The sequence below is a fragment of the Enoplosus armatus genome, chromosome 1 (assembly GCF_043641665.1).
Source record: "Enoplosus armatus isolate fEnoArm2 chromosome 1, fEnoArm2.hap1, whole genome shotgun sequence".
Classification (NCBI taxonomy): domain Eukaryota; kingdom Metazoa; phylum Chordata; class Actinopteri; order Centrarchiformes; family Enoplosidae; genus Enoplosus; species Enoplosus armatus.
In genome coordinates, this window is record NC_092180.1 from 2114411 (window position 1) to 2127942 (window position 13532).

The 13532-nt window shown below is 41.0% G+C and overlaps 1 protein-coding gene across 2 annotated transcripts; it reads left to right on the plus strand.

Moving 5' to 3' along the window:
- Positions 1 to 106: 106 nt before the first annotated feature.
- On the plus strand, positions 107 to 12914 carry cars1 (cysteinyl-tRNA synthetase 1). Of its 2 annotated transcripts, XM_070921416.1 has the most exons (23): positions 130 to 151; positions 2348 to 2575; positions 3909 to 4000; positions 4628 to 4716; positions 4807 to 4903; positions 5391 to 5489; positions 5948 to 6097; positions 6670 to 6810; positions 6902 to 6990; positions 7078 to 7199; positions 7482 to 7594; positions 7708 to 7836; positions 7946 to 8075; positions 8247 to 8350; positions 8465 to 8562; positions 8764 to 8953; positions 9435 to 9503; positions 9807 to 9888; positions 10026 to 10106; positions 10358 to 10425; positions 10892 to 10951; positions 11042 to 11125; positions 11440 to 12914. In XM_070921416.1, exons 1-23 carry the CDS (start codon positions 130 to 132, stop codon positions 11566 to 11568), a joined length of 2466 nt encoding a protein of 821 aa, XP_070777517.1. In that variant the 3' UTR covers positions 11569 to 12914. The 2 variants fall into 2 exon arrangements, with proteins under 2 accessions (XP_070777601.1, XP_070777517.1); XM_070921500.1 differs by lacking the exon at positions 2348 to 2575 and having other exon boundaries at positions 107 to 151.
- Positions 12915 to 13532: the final 618 nt, after the last annotated feature.

The window sequence follows — 13532 nt, forward strand, 5'->3', positions numbered from 1 at the left end:
TTTAGGTCCCCCCCCGCTCTCAGGTTCAGACACATTGGTTCCTGTTCCTACTGTTAGCATTTAAGCCACCGGTTCTTCTTCCGGACACGTTATTGTTGCATCAGCATCCAACCATCCAGCACTGTGGCGATGTCGACCTCAGGAGAGCCAGGTACAGTACATAATGTTTGTTTTTCACCTTATAGACACGTCATTTCAAAATCCGTGAAAAGGCTATGGCAGCACGATTTAATGTGTTTTCACGAACTGTCACAGCCACTAAGCTAACATTAGCTCTGTTAGCTATCTACAGCTGTGGTCCAAAGCTTGCAGACGTTGCTTGCAGACGAGCCGATTAGCTAAAGGTAACCGGTCAGTGAGTGACGAGCCGAACCCCCTTTGGAAAATGTGTCTATTTAAAGTCAAAGCTAATGGAGCGGGTTTATCGGCAAAAACACACAGGGCATCAAATACGATTCAACAGCTTTCCTGAATTTAAAGGAGACACTCTTTATTCAGCACACATGTTTCATAAAGCAGTATTTTATTTAGAAAAAAGAAAATTCTAGTGTTGTTATTGGTTCAGAATTTTGAATGGTGTTTGGTTTGGCGTATTCTGCAAAAGAAAACATGGTATATATGGTATACTGTGCCACTGTGATAAACTGAAAAATCTTTGGACTGATAAAAAAATTAGTAATAGCTAATGTAATAATTAAACAGTGGGTTGTTCCTCTCATGTGATATTGTGAGAATAAAACGCAACATGCTGATATAACCACCAAACTGTAATCTACAGGAGCCTGAAATAAGACATTATTCTGATTACTTTGCCTCACCCCACCTGAACTGTTGCAGCTCAGCTTGTCTCCGTCTTTAACAGATTATAACGGTTGTCTTCACATCTGGGCAGGTGTTGTATTACATCCTAGTAGACTGAGAATATTTCCAGGGAACATTGAAAATGATTGAGGCTGTAATTTATTTGTGAAATGTTAGTTTTTGTTATTTCTGTACATTTCTATAAATAAGTGTTAATATGTTTTTACTTTCTGTATTGCCCTGTTGCATCATCTAGTTTTATCTGTTGTATCATGTAGTTTCAGTTTAGTATCCGTTATGTTCCTATTTGACAATTTCTCTTTGTTTAATATACAATTTATTAAGGTTCAAGTGCCAAACTTGCATAGGTAAATCATAAAGTCAATAAGCCTCAATAACCCAGATTATATCTATAACTCGGGCCCCCCCCAGGCCTCATGGTCTACGTAACCTCTTTGTCTCCCCATTTCTCTCTTTACTGTGTTCACACATGCTGATGAGAGTTTGCTTTAAAAAACACATTCATTTCTATTTTATGTAAATATGATATTTTATGTATATATAAATATATGTTATGTATGTATTTTAGTATTTTTGGAGCAACTTTTCAGTCATGATCTTTGAGGCAAAGTGTTGTTTTCCATCCCCTTCTCCTTCCAGCTCTCACGTTGTGCTTGGACCTCACTAATCCCCTTTGTGGCTCTTCTTTGTGTTTATTTGAGCAAATTATTTCAGTATTTCATTGTTCATGCGTGGATGGAGAAAATAAAAATTAACTTTCAATTTCACTCTTTGGGTTTCATTCTGAGTGTGGCTGGAATATTAAGTAAATCCCTTTCAGTTTCACTCTTAGTGGTCTTTTCTGTGAAGTGTATTGTACAGACTGTACAGACAGAACATTTTATTTGTTTATGCGTGTTTGTCATTCAAATCACATTAAGAGTCATTTTGCCCACGTAGCGTCAGATTCCTTCTGTTTCATGTCCCGTTCCTGTCAATACTGTACATCCAGCATCGTCGCCAGAGACCGTGTTAACTCTGCACGATCATGTCAGGTTACACACGTCTTTAAGATGTCATGATTGCTGTTGTCAGACACTTGTTGCAACATCCAACATCTGTACTGAAATAAAGATAGCACAGTTTCTCCTTTTACTCACTCATGAATACAGTATTACGTCTGTCCATCACATACCAAATCTCATTTGAAAATCTACTCTTTAAAGTTATGACATGATACTGAGAGGAGAAAAGTCTGAAGGATCACACTCGGCAGCAATTTTGTGTATTCTACTATATGAAAGGCAAAATATGGCCACTGGGAGTGTCATATAATCTGTAGGATTTCAATTTAGTTTGAACATTTTGTACATAATGTGAGTTGGAGGTGTGCTGACTTGCTGCTAAATGCAGTGGGTTTTGGCTGTGAGGCTGATGGTTATCCTCCTGTCCAGAGTAAACTTGTGGTGCTGTTGTTGGTGTTTTCTCAGGCTGTTGCAGCCTAGTCGGTAATTCTTTGCGACTATTTGCCCTCTTGTTTCTGCAGCCTTTGAGTATGGCTTCTTGCTACAGATAAATGAGGAGGCTGTGCTGGCAGTGGCCCTGAATGACTACCTAACCTCACGCAGCTACCTGGCTGGGTTCTGCCCCTCCCAGGCCGACCAGAGAGCCTTTAAGCTCCTCCACAGGCCCCCAGACCCGCAACATGTCCACGCTCTACGCTGGTACAGACACATAGCAGCCCTGCAGCAGGACCTCGCCCCTGAGAGCAGCAGTGAGTAGACAGTTGAAGGCATGAACAGGCTAGACGTGGTCATGGTCCCCTGTGTACCAGCCTGGATGTTGAGGCTGTCTGAGGTCCCTCATGGCTGGAAAGGTTCTCACTGATTAAACTAAAAGCAGCTCGGACCTGCCCCCCTGTCTTTTTACAGACATTTGAACGACTTCAGCTTTCGCCTCTGTTGTCGGTCATCGCAGCGTGCAGTCAGCGCTGAGGAGAGTTCCTTTATCACCGTGTAAACAAAACCACAGCAGCTGGGACAAACCGCACTCACACATGTTGCTTTAAAGAGACACCTCCCCAAAGAATACCTGATGTTGAAACGGCTTTGCAGACACATCATTTACAGGAAATGAGATCTCATTTCTCGCAGGGTTGAATAACGTTTGAATGTATTACGTGCTGTCCCCGCTGGGTGTTCGTGCATGCTGTGTGAGGCTCTGACAGCTCACTTTCTCCTGGCTGTAACTGGAGAGCTCCTTAACTGAACATGTATGGCTGCGTGCCTTTCAGAATAAGATGATCCTTCACTTTTGTGGCATCTGATGAAAGGATAACAAATTAAAACAAATTAGCAGATTCTGCTCTCTTTTCCTGAGCCGAGCGTTGACTAACCCAACTTGCTCGTTCCTCTTTCAGGCATTTTAAGAATATTGTAGCCTGCAGCAAATGTTGCACTGGAAATGAAATTGAAGCTAAACAAATAAGTACGATGATAAAAATGACACTTGTTGGGGGAAGTACCCCAATTTAACTGTGAAATTGTATATGAGTCGACCTGAAGCTTTAATGCTTTACTGCTGCTGTTTCCTGCAAGATGATGTCAGAGTTTTACAGTCAGGCTGGTTCACACTTGAGATGCAGGTAAAAACAAGTTAGTAACAACAATGTATTTTGATGCTGATTAGCATTACTTCCTCCTCCGGATTATAAAGAAAATATAACTTTAATTTACCAGGTGTGCTCTGTGTCTCTGGCTTAAATTAGATTTCTTTATTTATGAATTCAGTTGAAGTGAAATAATAACTTGTAGGTGAATTCTCTTGTGGAGCAAAAGCTTACGTTCTGGGAGTTTGCAGTGGCATTTATCAGTACTTTCTGGTATTTTACAGACCAAAAGATGAACTGATAATGAAAATAATCAATATTTTCAGCCATAGATCACAGTAATGGTGTATTACTGATGCAAGGGGGGGAAATTCTGTGGTCCTCAAGTTAAACTAATGATTATTAACAATATGTATTCCATTTAATGCCCCTATGTGTAGCTTCTTATTTGAAAATAACATCATTAAAATCGTTGTTGTTATGTTTGTTTACATTTCAGTGAAAGGGAAGCGGGTTCAGCCCCCTTGGACTCCACCAGCAGGAACAGATGTTCCCCAGCTTCGACTCTACAACAGCCTGACGAGAGCAAAGGTGGTTAGAGGCAAACCTCAAGTCCTTGTCGGTGCTTGTGTTCTTTGCGGAAAACGATCTTCACAAATTGTCTCGGAAAGAATAAACTTCCTAGCAAAGACTCTGCACCTCAAATTTGGCAGTTCATCTTGCAGTGAGCGCTGGAGCTTCCCATTCTCTGCTTCAGGATCTTTATCTGTCCCCTGCACAGCGATAAGGTTATAATAAAGAGCCGAGGCAGTGACAGCATCTGTGTGTGACGTAACCGCCATGCAGGGTGATTATACAGTCATCATCAATGCTTGAAGATATAATAGAAGATAATAAAAGACAGCGCAGACTCGTAAAGTTTGTATTAATCAGAATTACACTGAAATGTTTTGCAGTCAGGTTTGTTTTGTCGTCACCGTCTTTACGCCTTCAAATCACTGTGAGCCCAAGGACACAAACATGGTTGTTTTTCTTCTGTGGGTCAGATGTGGGACATCTCGCATGTCAAGAAAGCTTAGAAAGGACAAGTTAAAACTGTCAAACCATCAAACCATGAAATCTAATCTGACCTAACGCTGTATCGGCCTCATTTATCACAGTCAAAGTGTTCGGAGCTTGTTTGATTTATTCGTTAATGTCATTGTGTTTATGTGTCAGGAGCCGTTCGTTCCTCAGAGAGGGAATAAAGTGACGTGGTACAGCTGTGGACCGACGGTGTATGATGCCTCACACATGGGACACGCCAGGTAAACAGATCACAGCACAAAGTATTCAAGATATTCTTTAGTTTATGTTTGTCCTGTTTTAACAAGATTTTATTTCTCTTTATTTTACAGATCCTACATATCTTTCGATATTCTGCGAAGGATACTGATGGACTACTTCAAGTATGACATCTTCTACTGCATGAACATCACAGACATAGACGACAAAGTAAGTGTGATTTATAAGAAAGGCTTATTCTTCACTGGTTTGTACTTTTAATAAACTCTCTCGACCTGTTTCTGTGTCTTCAAAGATAAAATTGTCTTGACTTCAAAAATAATAGTTCATTAACCTAATGTAATGTATTTAATACTTAAGTCACAAAGTATTTGTGTTTGTGGACACGTACTCGGTACTTTAGAATATATAGCTTGCCATCTTTTTATCGATAACCAAAAGGCTAAAACATGAGGGCAGATCATGTCCACAATACCATCCTCATGTCTTCGTTTTCCAGACATTTGTCTGTTTGGAAGAATCAGAATAAAGTTTCGTGGCATCTGAGATAGAATGAAACATTCGAGATACGATAGATGTAATTGGTTTGTAGTCATTATTGAAAGTGGATCGGCACTGACGCATCATTTGTTGCAGCATGTGTGTTAGCATGTGTGTTAGCATGTGTGGGCTTTATGTTGGTATTTCTTTCTTCCAGATCATTAAAAGGGCTCGGCAGAACTACCTGGTGGACCAGTACAAGGAGAAGCAGCCACAAGCTGCTCAGATCCTGCAGGATGTCCTGAGTGCCAGAGGGGTGAGGCCGAACTCTCACTCAGCACTGATGCAGTAATGACGGCGTCTGTGGCAGCATTAGCCTCATTTTGATGTTCTCTTGAGGAGAGCGTGAATAAAAAACGGATGTTTACTCTCTTTGCTTTAGGGCAAACTTAAAGATCAGATCCTCTCTCAATGTGTGGAGATTATTATTAATCACAAGCATTTATTTGAATTAATGTTTGGAAACAAAACAGTTTTGTTGCACTTGAACATTAAACTGACACAAACTGCATTCACTCCCATATTGCTCTTTGTTAGCCTGTAAATTTAAACTTGCATTGAATGCAAAAGTATTTAAATGAAAATAGATATTAATTGAGCATAATAATAATAATAATAATAATATATAAAATAAGAGAAAAAGTCAGAACACATGATGATTATACAGTTTATTGTGCATCACTGTAGGTTAAATCCTTGTGTTGTTGTTTTCAGCCCTTTCAGGCCCACCTGGCTTCGACGACAGACCCAGATAAGAAGCTGATGCTGGAGAGGCTGGACGCTGCCGTTACAGCCGCTCTGCAGCCCCTGCAGGCAGCGATGGAGGGCAAAGCAGCAGAGGAGGTCGTACAGCCTCTGGCCCAGGTGAGGCTGAGCGGACGTGGTGATCGCGCTCTCATGTCTGTATGCTAAATATGAAGCTATCGCCAGCAGCCGGCTAACTTAGCTTAGCACAAAGACTGGTTTGATTGTTTGTTTAATCTGTACAGAAAGGACCAGTGACTCCAGTCAGTTACTGGTCCAGGCGTGAGAAACTTCTCATCTAATTTCCCAAAATGTGGAACTTTTCCTTTGAGAGGGTTTCGGTCTAGAATTTAAGAATTACATCTTAAAATGATAAACAAAGACATTTTCATGTGTAGTAAAAAGTCTTATATTGACTCAATTAATTTAATTTAATTAATTGATTTTATTTAGCCGACTGTATATTTAATTCACGCAGCTTTTCACTGTGAAAGTGAAGTATTTAATATTCACCGTTTATTTTCAGCCTCATGTTCGTTATATTTCGTCTGTCAATTTTAATTGGTTGACATGGCCCGAAAGCAATAACATGAAAAAACAAACAATACAATAATAAAATAATGAAAGATTCATTAGTTATTAAAAAGAATACTGATTTCCAGGCTTTCATCTTCCTCTTTCTTTCTTCCAAGGTGCTGTTGGAGAATTCCAAGGACCTGCTGGCTGATTGGTTGGACAAACAGTTTGGAAGTCAAGTCACAGAGAATTCAATCTTCTCCATCCTCCCTAAATATTGGGAGGGAGAGTACCACAAAGACATGGAGGCCCTGAACGTAAGTAGAAGCAGAGCAAACTGTTTTCTAAGGCGTTGTTGTTCTGTTGTTGTTGTCGTTGTGTAGAAATAATGGTCTTCGTGGCCACCAGGTTCTTCCTCCAGACGTCCTCACTCGAGTCAGTGAATACGTGCCTGAGATTGTGGAGTTTGTGAAGAAGGTTGTCTCAAATGGTTACGGGTGAGAAGGAAACCGTTAACAATTCGTATTACACCCACATTGTTGCAGCAGCACACATTGAATTATTTTCTTTTCTGATGTTTGCAGGTATGAATCAAACGGTTCTGTGTACTTTGACACCTCAAAGTTTGATGCCAGTCCGCAGCACTCGTATGCCAAACTGGTGCCGGAGGCGGTCGGAGATCAGAAAGCTCTGGAGGAGGGAGAAGGTACGTTTCTGCTGCATTTAAACAACCGGAACTCTTTGACTTCCTTAAAGTCGCCATGTGTGGAAGTTTCATATGAGTATAGCAGAAAAATGAAAGAAAGCCATAGTCAGAAATTTTCAACTTGTGCACAAAACGATGAATGCTGAAGATGAATCTCCATTTCATCAATTTCCTTACTTTTTTCCTTAACTAGCCGAGTCTGTTAGTATGGTCATGTTGGTCAGATGCTTTATTTCTTTGGCCTTTATTATTTATTTCTTTGTGTGCTGCCTGGTCCTGTAGGAGACCTGAGCATCTCTGCTGACAGACTAAGTGAGAAGAAGTCTCCCAATGACTTCGCCTTGTGGAAAGCCTCCAAGCCCGGAGAGCCTTCATGGGACTCTCCGTGGGGGAAGGTGAGGGTTCATATTAATGTTTTAAACTGATATCCAACAGCCACAACATGGTGATCGATGAAGGTTCAAGTAATTGATGCACAATTGATGTTTTTTTTTAAATATTGTAACAGGGAAGGCCCGGCTGGCATATCGAATGTTCGGCCATGGCCGGTTCTGTCTTGGGAGAGTCCATGGACATCCATGGAGGGGGGTTTGATCTTCGATTCCCCCACCACGACAACGAGTTGGCTCAGTCTGAGGTATTAAGACAGAACGCACAGAAAGCATTCTGGCATCAGTTAAAGATGATTAACTGTCATGTAGTAAAATACAGGCTTTGACTGTGGTTTTGTTTTCTTCCCCTCACAGGCTTTCTTTGAGAACGATCACTGGGTCAGATACTTCCTGCACACCGGACACCTGACGATCGCAGGCTGCAAGATGTCAAAGTCTCTGAAGAACTTCATCACTATTAAGGAGGCCTTGGCAAAGAACACAGGTGACTCAGCGGGTTCAGCTTGATGTCATTAATGTTGAAGTATTCGTGCACACACTTCACTGGTGTGACAGTGAAAACTGGTTTCACTCTTCAACACTGTCGCATCACTTGCGTCACCATTACAAACTGTCCTGTAGAGGTGTTTGAGCGCTCCTCTTCGTCCTCCTGCAGCTCGACAGCTCCGTCTGGCTTTCTTGATGCATTCCTGGAAAGACACTCTGGACTACTCTTCCAACACAATGGAGTCAGCCGTCCAGTACGAGAAGTTCATGAATGTAGGTGACGACATGACGAACGGGTCCTTTAGTTTAGGTGGTATAAATCTTAATGTTTATGTCTTCTTTTTCTTTTAAAATGAATCTGCTGTTTGTGCCCTTTTCGTGGAACAGGAGTTCTTCCTGAACGTGAAAGACATTCTGCGCACTCCCACTGATATCACCGGCCAGTTTGAGAAGTGGGAAGCAGCAGAGGTGGAGCTTAACAACAGGTAAGGGAGTAAAGATGGGAGGGATACATGAGACATTCAGTAGCAGACAACCTCCTGAAATCTTCCCAAACCAGTAAAAACAGAAAGACAAGCCATGTAAAAACAGAAGACCTACCTGTCCACTCGCTGTCTCAGGACTCGTCTGTACATTTGAACCAGAAGTTCACCACTCAAAGCCAAACGGTTGCTCGCGTTGTCTAGTTTCTACGACAGGAAGTCTGCCGTCCACGAGGCTCTGTGTGACAACGTGGACACTCGCACCGCCATGGACGAGATGAGAGTCCTGGTCAGCCAGAGCAACAGCTACATCGCCAGCAGGAAGAGCGCCAAGCTGAGGCCCAACCGCATGCTGGTGGAGAGCATCGCTGTGTATCTCACCAACATGCTGAAGGTGATTTCATGGTGTTACAGTTTTGGAGTGTTTTGCTGCCGTGAAGAGGGGGGGGGGGTGAACTTTACTGCCTCACAGTCAACAAAGCTTAGTTAAAAATTACAGGAACATTGAAAGACCTGATTTGTACTTAAAATGATCTGAAAGGTAAGATAGCACTAAGGTTAAACTTGCTTTCACTGATTTAACTGAGTGCTTTAAGGCGTCCTGTGGACTTTTTCCCGTAAACAAACACAGTAATTCTGAGCATTCTGGGTAATATTTGTCAAACGTTGGTCAACAATATACAAGAGTTGATAAAACCTGTCAACCACAAACAACAACTACAAATGATTGTAATCCAGGTGAGATATGTGTAACTCACTTCTGAAGCTTGTCTGCCTTCGTTATTCCTGATTGATTTCTGTATTATTATTATTATTATTATTATTATTATAAAAGCTTCCATCAAACCTTCTGAAGTGAGTCTGTTGTCATGTAGATATTTGGTGCCATTGAAGAATCAGAGTCCATCGGTTTCCCAGTGAGAGGACAGAGTCAGAACATTGACGTAAGTAAAGAGACTGTTTTTATTGTTGGGCTCATTGTACTTTGCATCGAACACATACTTCATGTTACTGACAGCCTTCACCAAGTCAGTATACTTCTAATTCTTTGGCTTTATTTGTCCTCGCAAACAAAAACCCTGACATGCTGCTTTTGCCTCACTCGGCTTTTTAGGATTTCTTTGTTTTCTCTGAAGATCGTCATAGTAACAGACACCAAATAGTTAATGCTCAGATTTACATTTTCAAGCTGTGGGGAATTTGAATTGTAAAATGAATAAATTAAAATGCCGTTGCTGTGTCTGCAGCTGGAGAGCTCAGTGATGCCGTACCTCATGGTGTTGTCAGATTTCAGAGAGGGCATCCGCAAAATTGCCCTAGAGCAGAAAGGTAAGTGTCCAAAAGAAGCTAATGAGTCTGTTCTCGATTTCTTTAAAATATCCTGTCGGTGTTGAATCAGAGAAGGTGGAAACGTTTGTCGCAATGTCTTCAGGGTCTTTTTAAAGTCCTTCTTTAATCTTGTGTAGTGACGGAGTTGCTGCAGCTGTGTGACATCGTCCGTGATGATCTGTTACCGGAGGTGGGAGTCCGACTGGAGGATCACGAAGGTAACAGAACGAAAACATTATCTAACACAAAAATAAGCTCGTATTTTTGAGGAAAAGAATGTTAACTTGTCACTTCAGGGTCATGTACCAGGTCAGGTTAAAGAAGCATGAGTGGGTCATTTTGTTAAAATAAGCGACTCTGGCATCCAAGACGTGAGTGAAAGAAGTGAAGGCAGTTACACTGGAGACGGGGAAATAAATCAGCTTCTAGTGGCACAGTGAGAATGACTCTTGGTGAAACTGTGTCACAGGCCTGCCTACGGTGGTGAAACTGGTGGACAAGGAGACGTTGCTGAAGGAGCGAGAGGAGAAGAAGAAGGTGAGGGAGGAGATGACATAATCACTATGGGTTTCCTGTTCGGAGCGGTTTGTTCACCGTAAACCTGCGAGCATTTCCTAGAATTTGATCGGTGAGAAAAAGTCCTGTTCAAATGGCATCAATAGGTCTGAAAAACTCCAGGACGCAGAACACGACACAAAGGTTCGTGGGTATAAAGAGAGTTCACATCCAACAGCCAGTTTGTTGTTTCTGCCTGGAAAGCCGAGCAGAGCCAAATAAGGTCTGGACTGATGGTGATTCCAGTCCTTCATTCGTCTTGCATGACATGAACACCACAAAAGGTCCACGAACTGGCAACCAGTAACTGCCCAGTAGACAAGCTATGCGTTAGTCTGCGTGACTGTTGACTTGTGATCAGGTCGGAGGATAACGTCAGGAGTTGAGCAGTCATTTTTAAACTATAAAAGAAAGATGATCTGTGAACTCTTGTTTTCTTCTCTCACAGACGGAAGAAGAGAAGAAGAAGAAGAAGGAAGAGGCTACCAGGAAGAAACAAGAGCAAGAGGTCGCTCACATGGTTCATTATGGAAAGATTCAGTCCTCTTCTTTTGTCTCTGACATCATGTTCACTCACTCGTCTCTGTCTCCGTTTCAGGCGGCTAAACTCGCAAAGATGAAGGTCCCTCCGTGTGAAATGTTTCGCACAGAAACTGACAAGTATTCCAAATTTGATGAAATGGTAAATCCCTCCGCTACTTAAAATACTTAAGAGATGAATATTTAAAGGGTGCTTGCGTGTTTTGGTTGCTCACCTATGTGACCCCTCATTACGTCCTCCTCTTCTGGGTTAATGACACCTGACTGGAGAAAGAGCTCCGCCAGCTGTTTATCTGATATTCACATAATGGTAACGGATTAAAACACACATTCATTTGAGTTTTCTTTTGCCAATTTTCTGGAAATTGGTTTGCAGTTTGCGCCTCCTTGAGATGAAAACTTGACCAATCAGAATGAACTGAAGACGTGCTTGTTTGTTCTTATTGCTGTCGACAGGGTTTCCCCACTCTTGATGTGGAAGGGAAGGAGCTGAGCAAAGGACAAGCCAAGAAGCTGCGCAAGCTCTACGAGGCCCAGGAAAAGTTACACAACGAGTATCTTCAGATGACCCAAAATGGCAACTGATTCTGTTTCAAACTATCCACGCCATCCGCTGTGCAGAATAAAAGCTAAGGCCAGAGATGCTGGGTCATCGTTTGTCTCCTGTTAATCTGTTTGGAATCAGGAAACAACAGCAAGTGATTGTTTTTTTTTGCTTTGCTTTTTTTTTTATCAGTAAATTTCAGAATGACGGTTAAAGTTGACACTTCATAACCAAAATGGAGCCGCTGACAGAGACGTCCTCCTTGTTCAGTGAAAACAATTCAATAAGTGAAGTTTTATGATGACAAATGTTTCATACATTAATGATGTTTTTGACTGAAACTCTGTTCACTTAAAGGATTAAATTGATTTTTTTTTTTTTTACTGTATGATTTACTTTGATTTTTGACGACAAATTCAAGGCATGTGTGAAGCTGGGATACACCTGTACAGACAGGTGACAAATTAAAAGAAAAACCAACATAAAGTGTTTTAGTAAGATGTTGCTTCACCACGAGCCTCCAGAACAGCTTCAGTGTGGAAGGTATGAGTAGAAAAATAGCATTGGTATTTGAAATATTTATATTTGGTCTAATGCACAAATAGAGAATATTATACATGCGTATACATACATAACGTATTATACATACGTTTACCACAAGACTCTGTAAATTGTTGCCTGAGCGGCGTATCATAGTCTGAACTTGATGCTGATGACTTCACAAACAAATTCTGACATTTTCTGTTTCATTACACTGATATTTACCAGCTGCTGTATGAAAGATTCTCTGCACCTAGAATATTTTAGGTAATTCAATACTTTTTCAGTTACATATTTGGATCTGAATATTAAAGGATAAGGCTGCTGATGTTTCTGTACTTTTGTAGTCATCAAATCCTGTGAAAAGACCAAAACCGACAGTGTGTCAATTTGTCTCTCAACACTTCCTGACTTCCTGTCTGAGGCCCTCGGTTCCTACTGAAGATTAAAATCCTTAAAAACACCTCATAAATATATAGTCTCACTTTTGAAAAAGGGGACTATTTTCAGCGGTGGATTAATCCACATCTAGCTCGTGAATTTCAACAATGGAGCTCTAATGCACAAAAGAATAAGATAAGTCAGGCAATTCTTGTTTGTAGAATTCAATTAGTTGTTGGTTTTGGTCTTTTCATGGGATTTGTTGACAATAAGAAAAATATAAAATATTATCAGACATGTTTTAAATCTGGGCAGCTGTTTTCTCATCATACTGGCAAAATATAGCTTTTTATTACTCAACCGTCCATTTTTGTACTGTTTATGTATTGCAGTTTCATTGTTATGTGAAGGCATAGCTGCAGTAACGCTTCCGGAAGATGCTCAAATAAAAAAGAAAAAGATGTAAGAGCTGCTGATTTCCTTTCTGCTGTTGACTCTAGTCCTGAACCATCTATTGCCAAGATGAAGTCAAATAACATGGTTTTTCTTTTTCAAAAGGAAGGCCAGCCAAGATAAATTGGATGGATAGGTGTTTATCACTCAAGTACAAGACATTCACACTGGCACAGAATTAGACTTCAAATTTGATTACAAACTGTCTTATTTTGAAATTCTGTGCATCTGTTGTCCAGATGGAAGGGATAGATTTATACTGATGCAGCCATTTAGTGATTTTGCTGCACAATCTCAATAAATGCTAAAACAGCAGCCGGCAGAGGTGCTCCTCCTGTTGTTTTGTATGACTCTGTGCATTATGTTTCTTTCAATGGCCTGTGTTCCTCGCTAAGTTGATAGGAAACCGTGAGCTGTGGGTTTAACCTGAACGTGTATAAAACGTACATGTGCAGCTCTGATATTTCTTAAATCCATAACACAGCCTGTTCTGAACGTTGGCAGCCAGTTTTACAGTTTAAACACCTGCTGCACTTGAACACAGCGCCCTGTATAGATGCTGGCTTTGATTTGCACCACTGATTAAGAAACACAGGTATAAAAAACATGTTGAAGTTCGATGAGTGTCCTT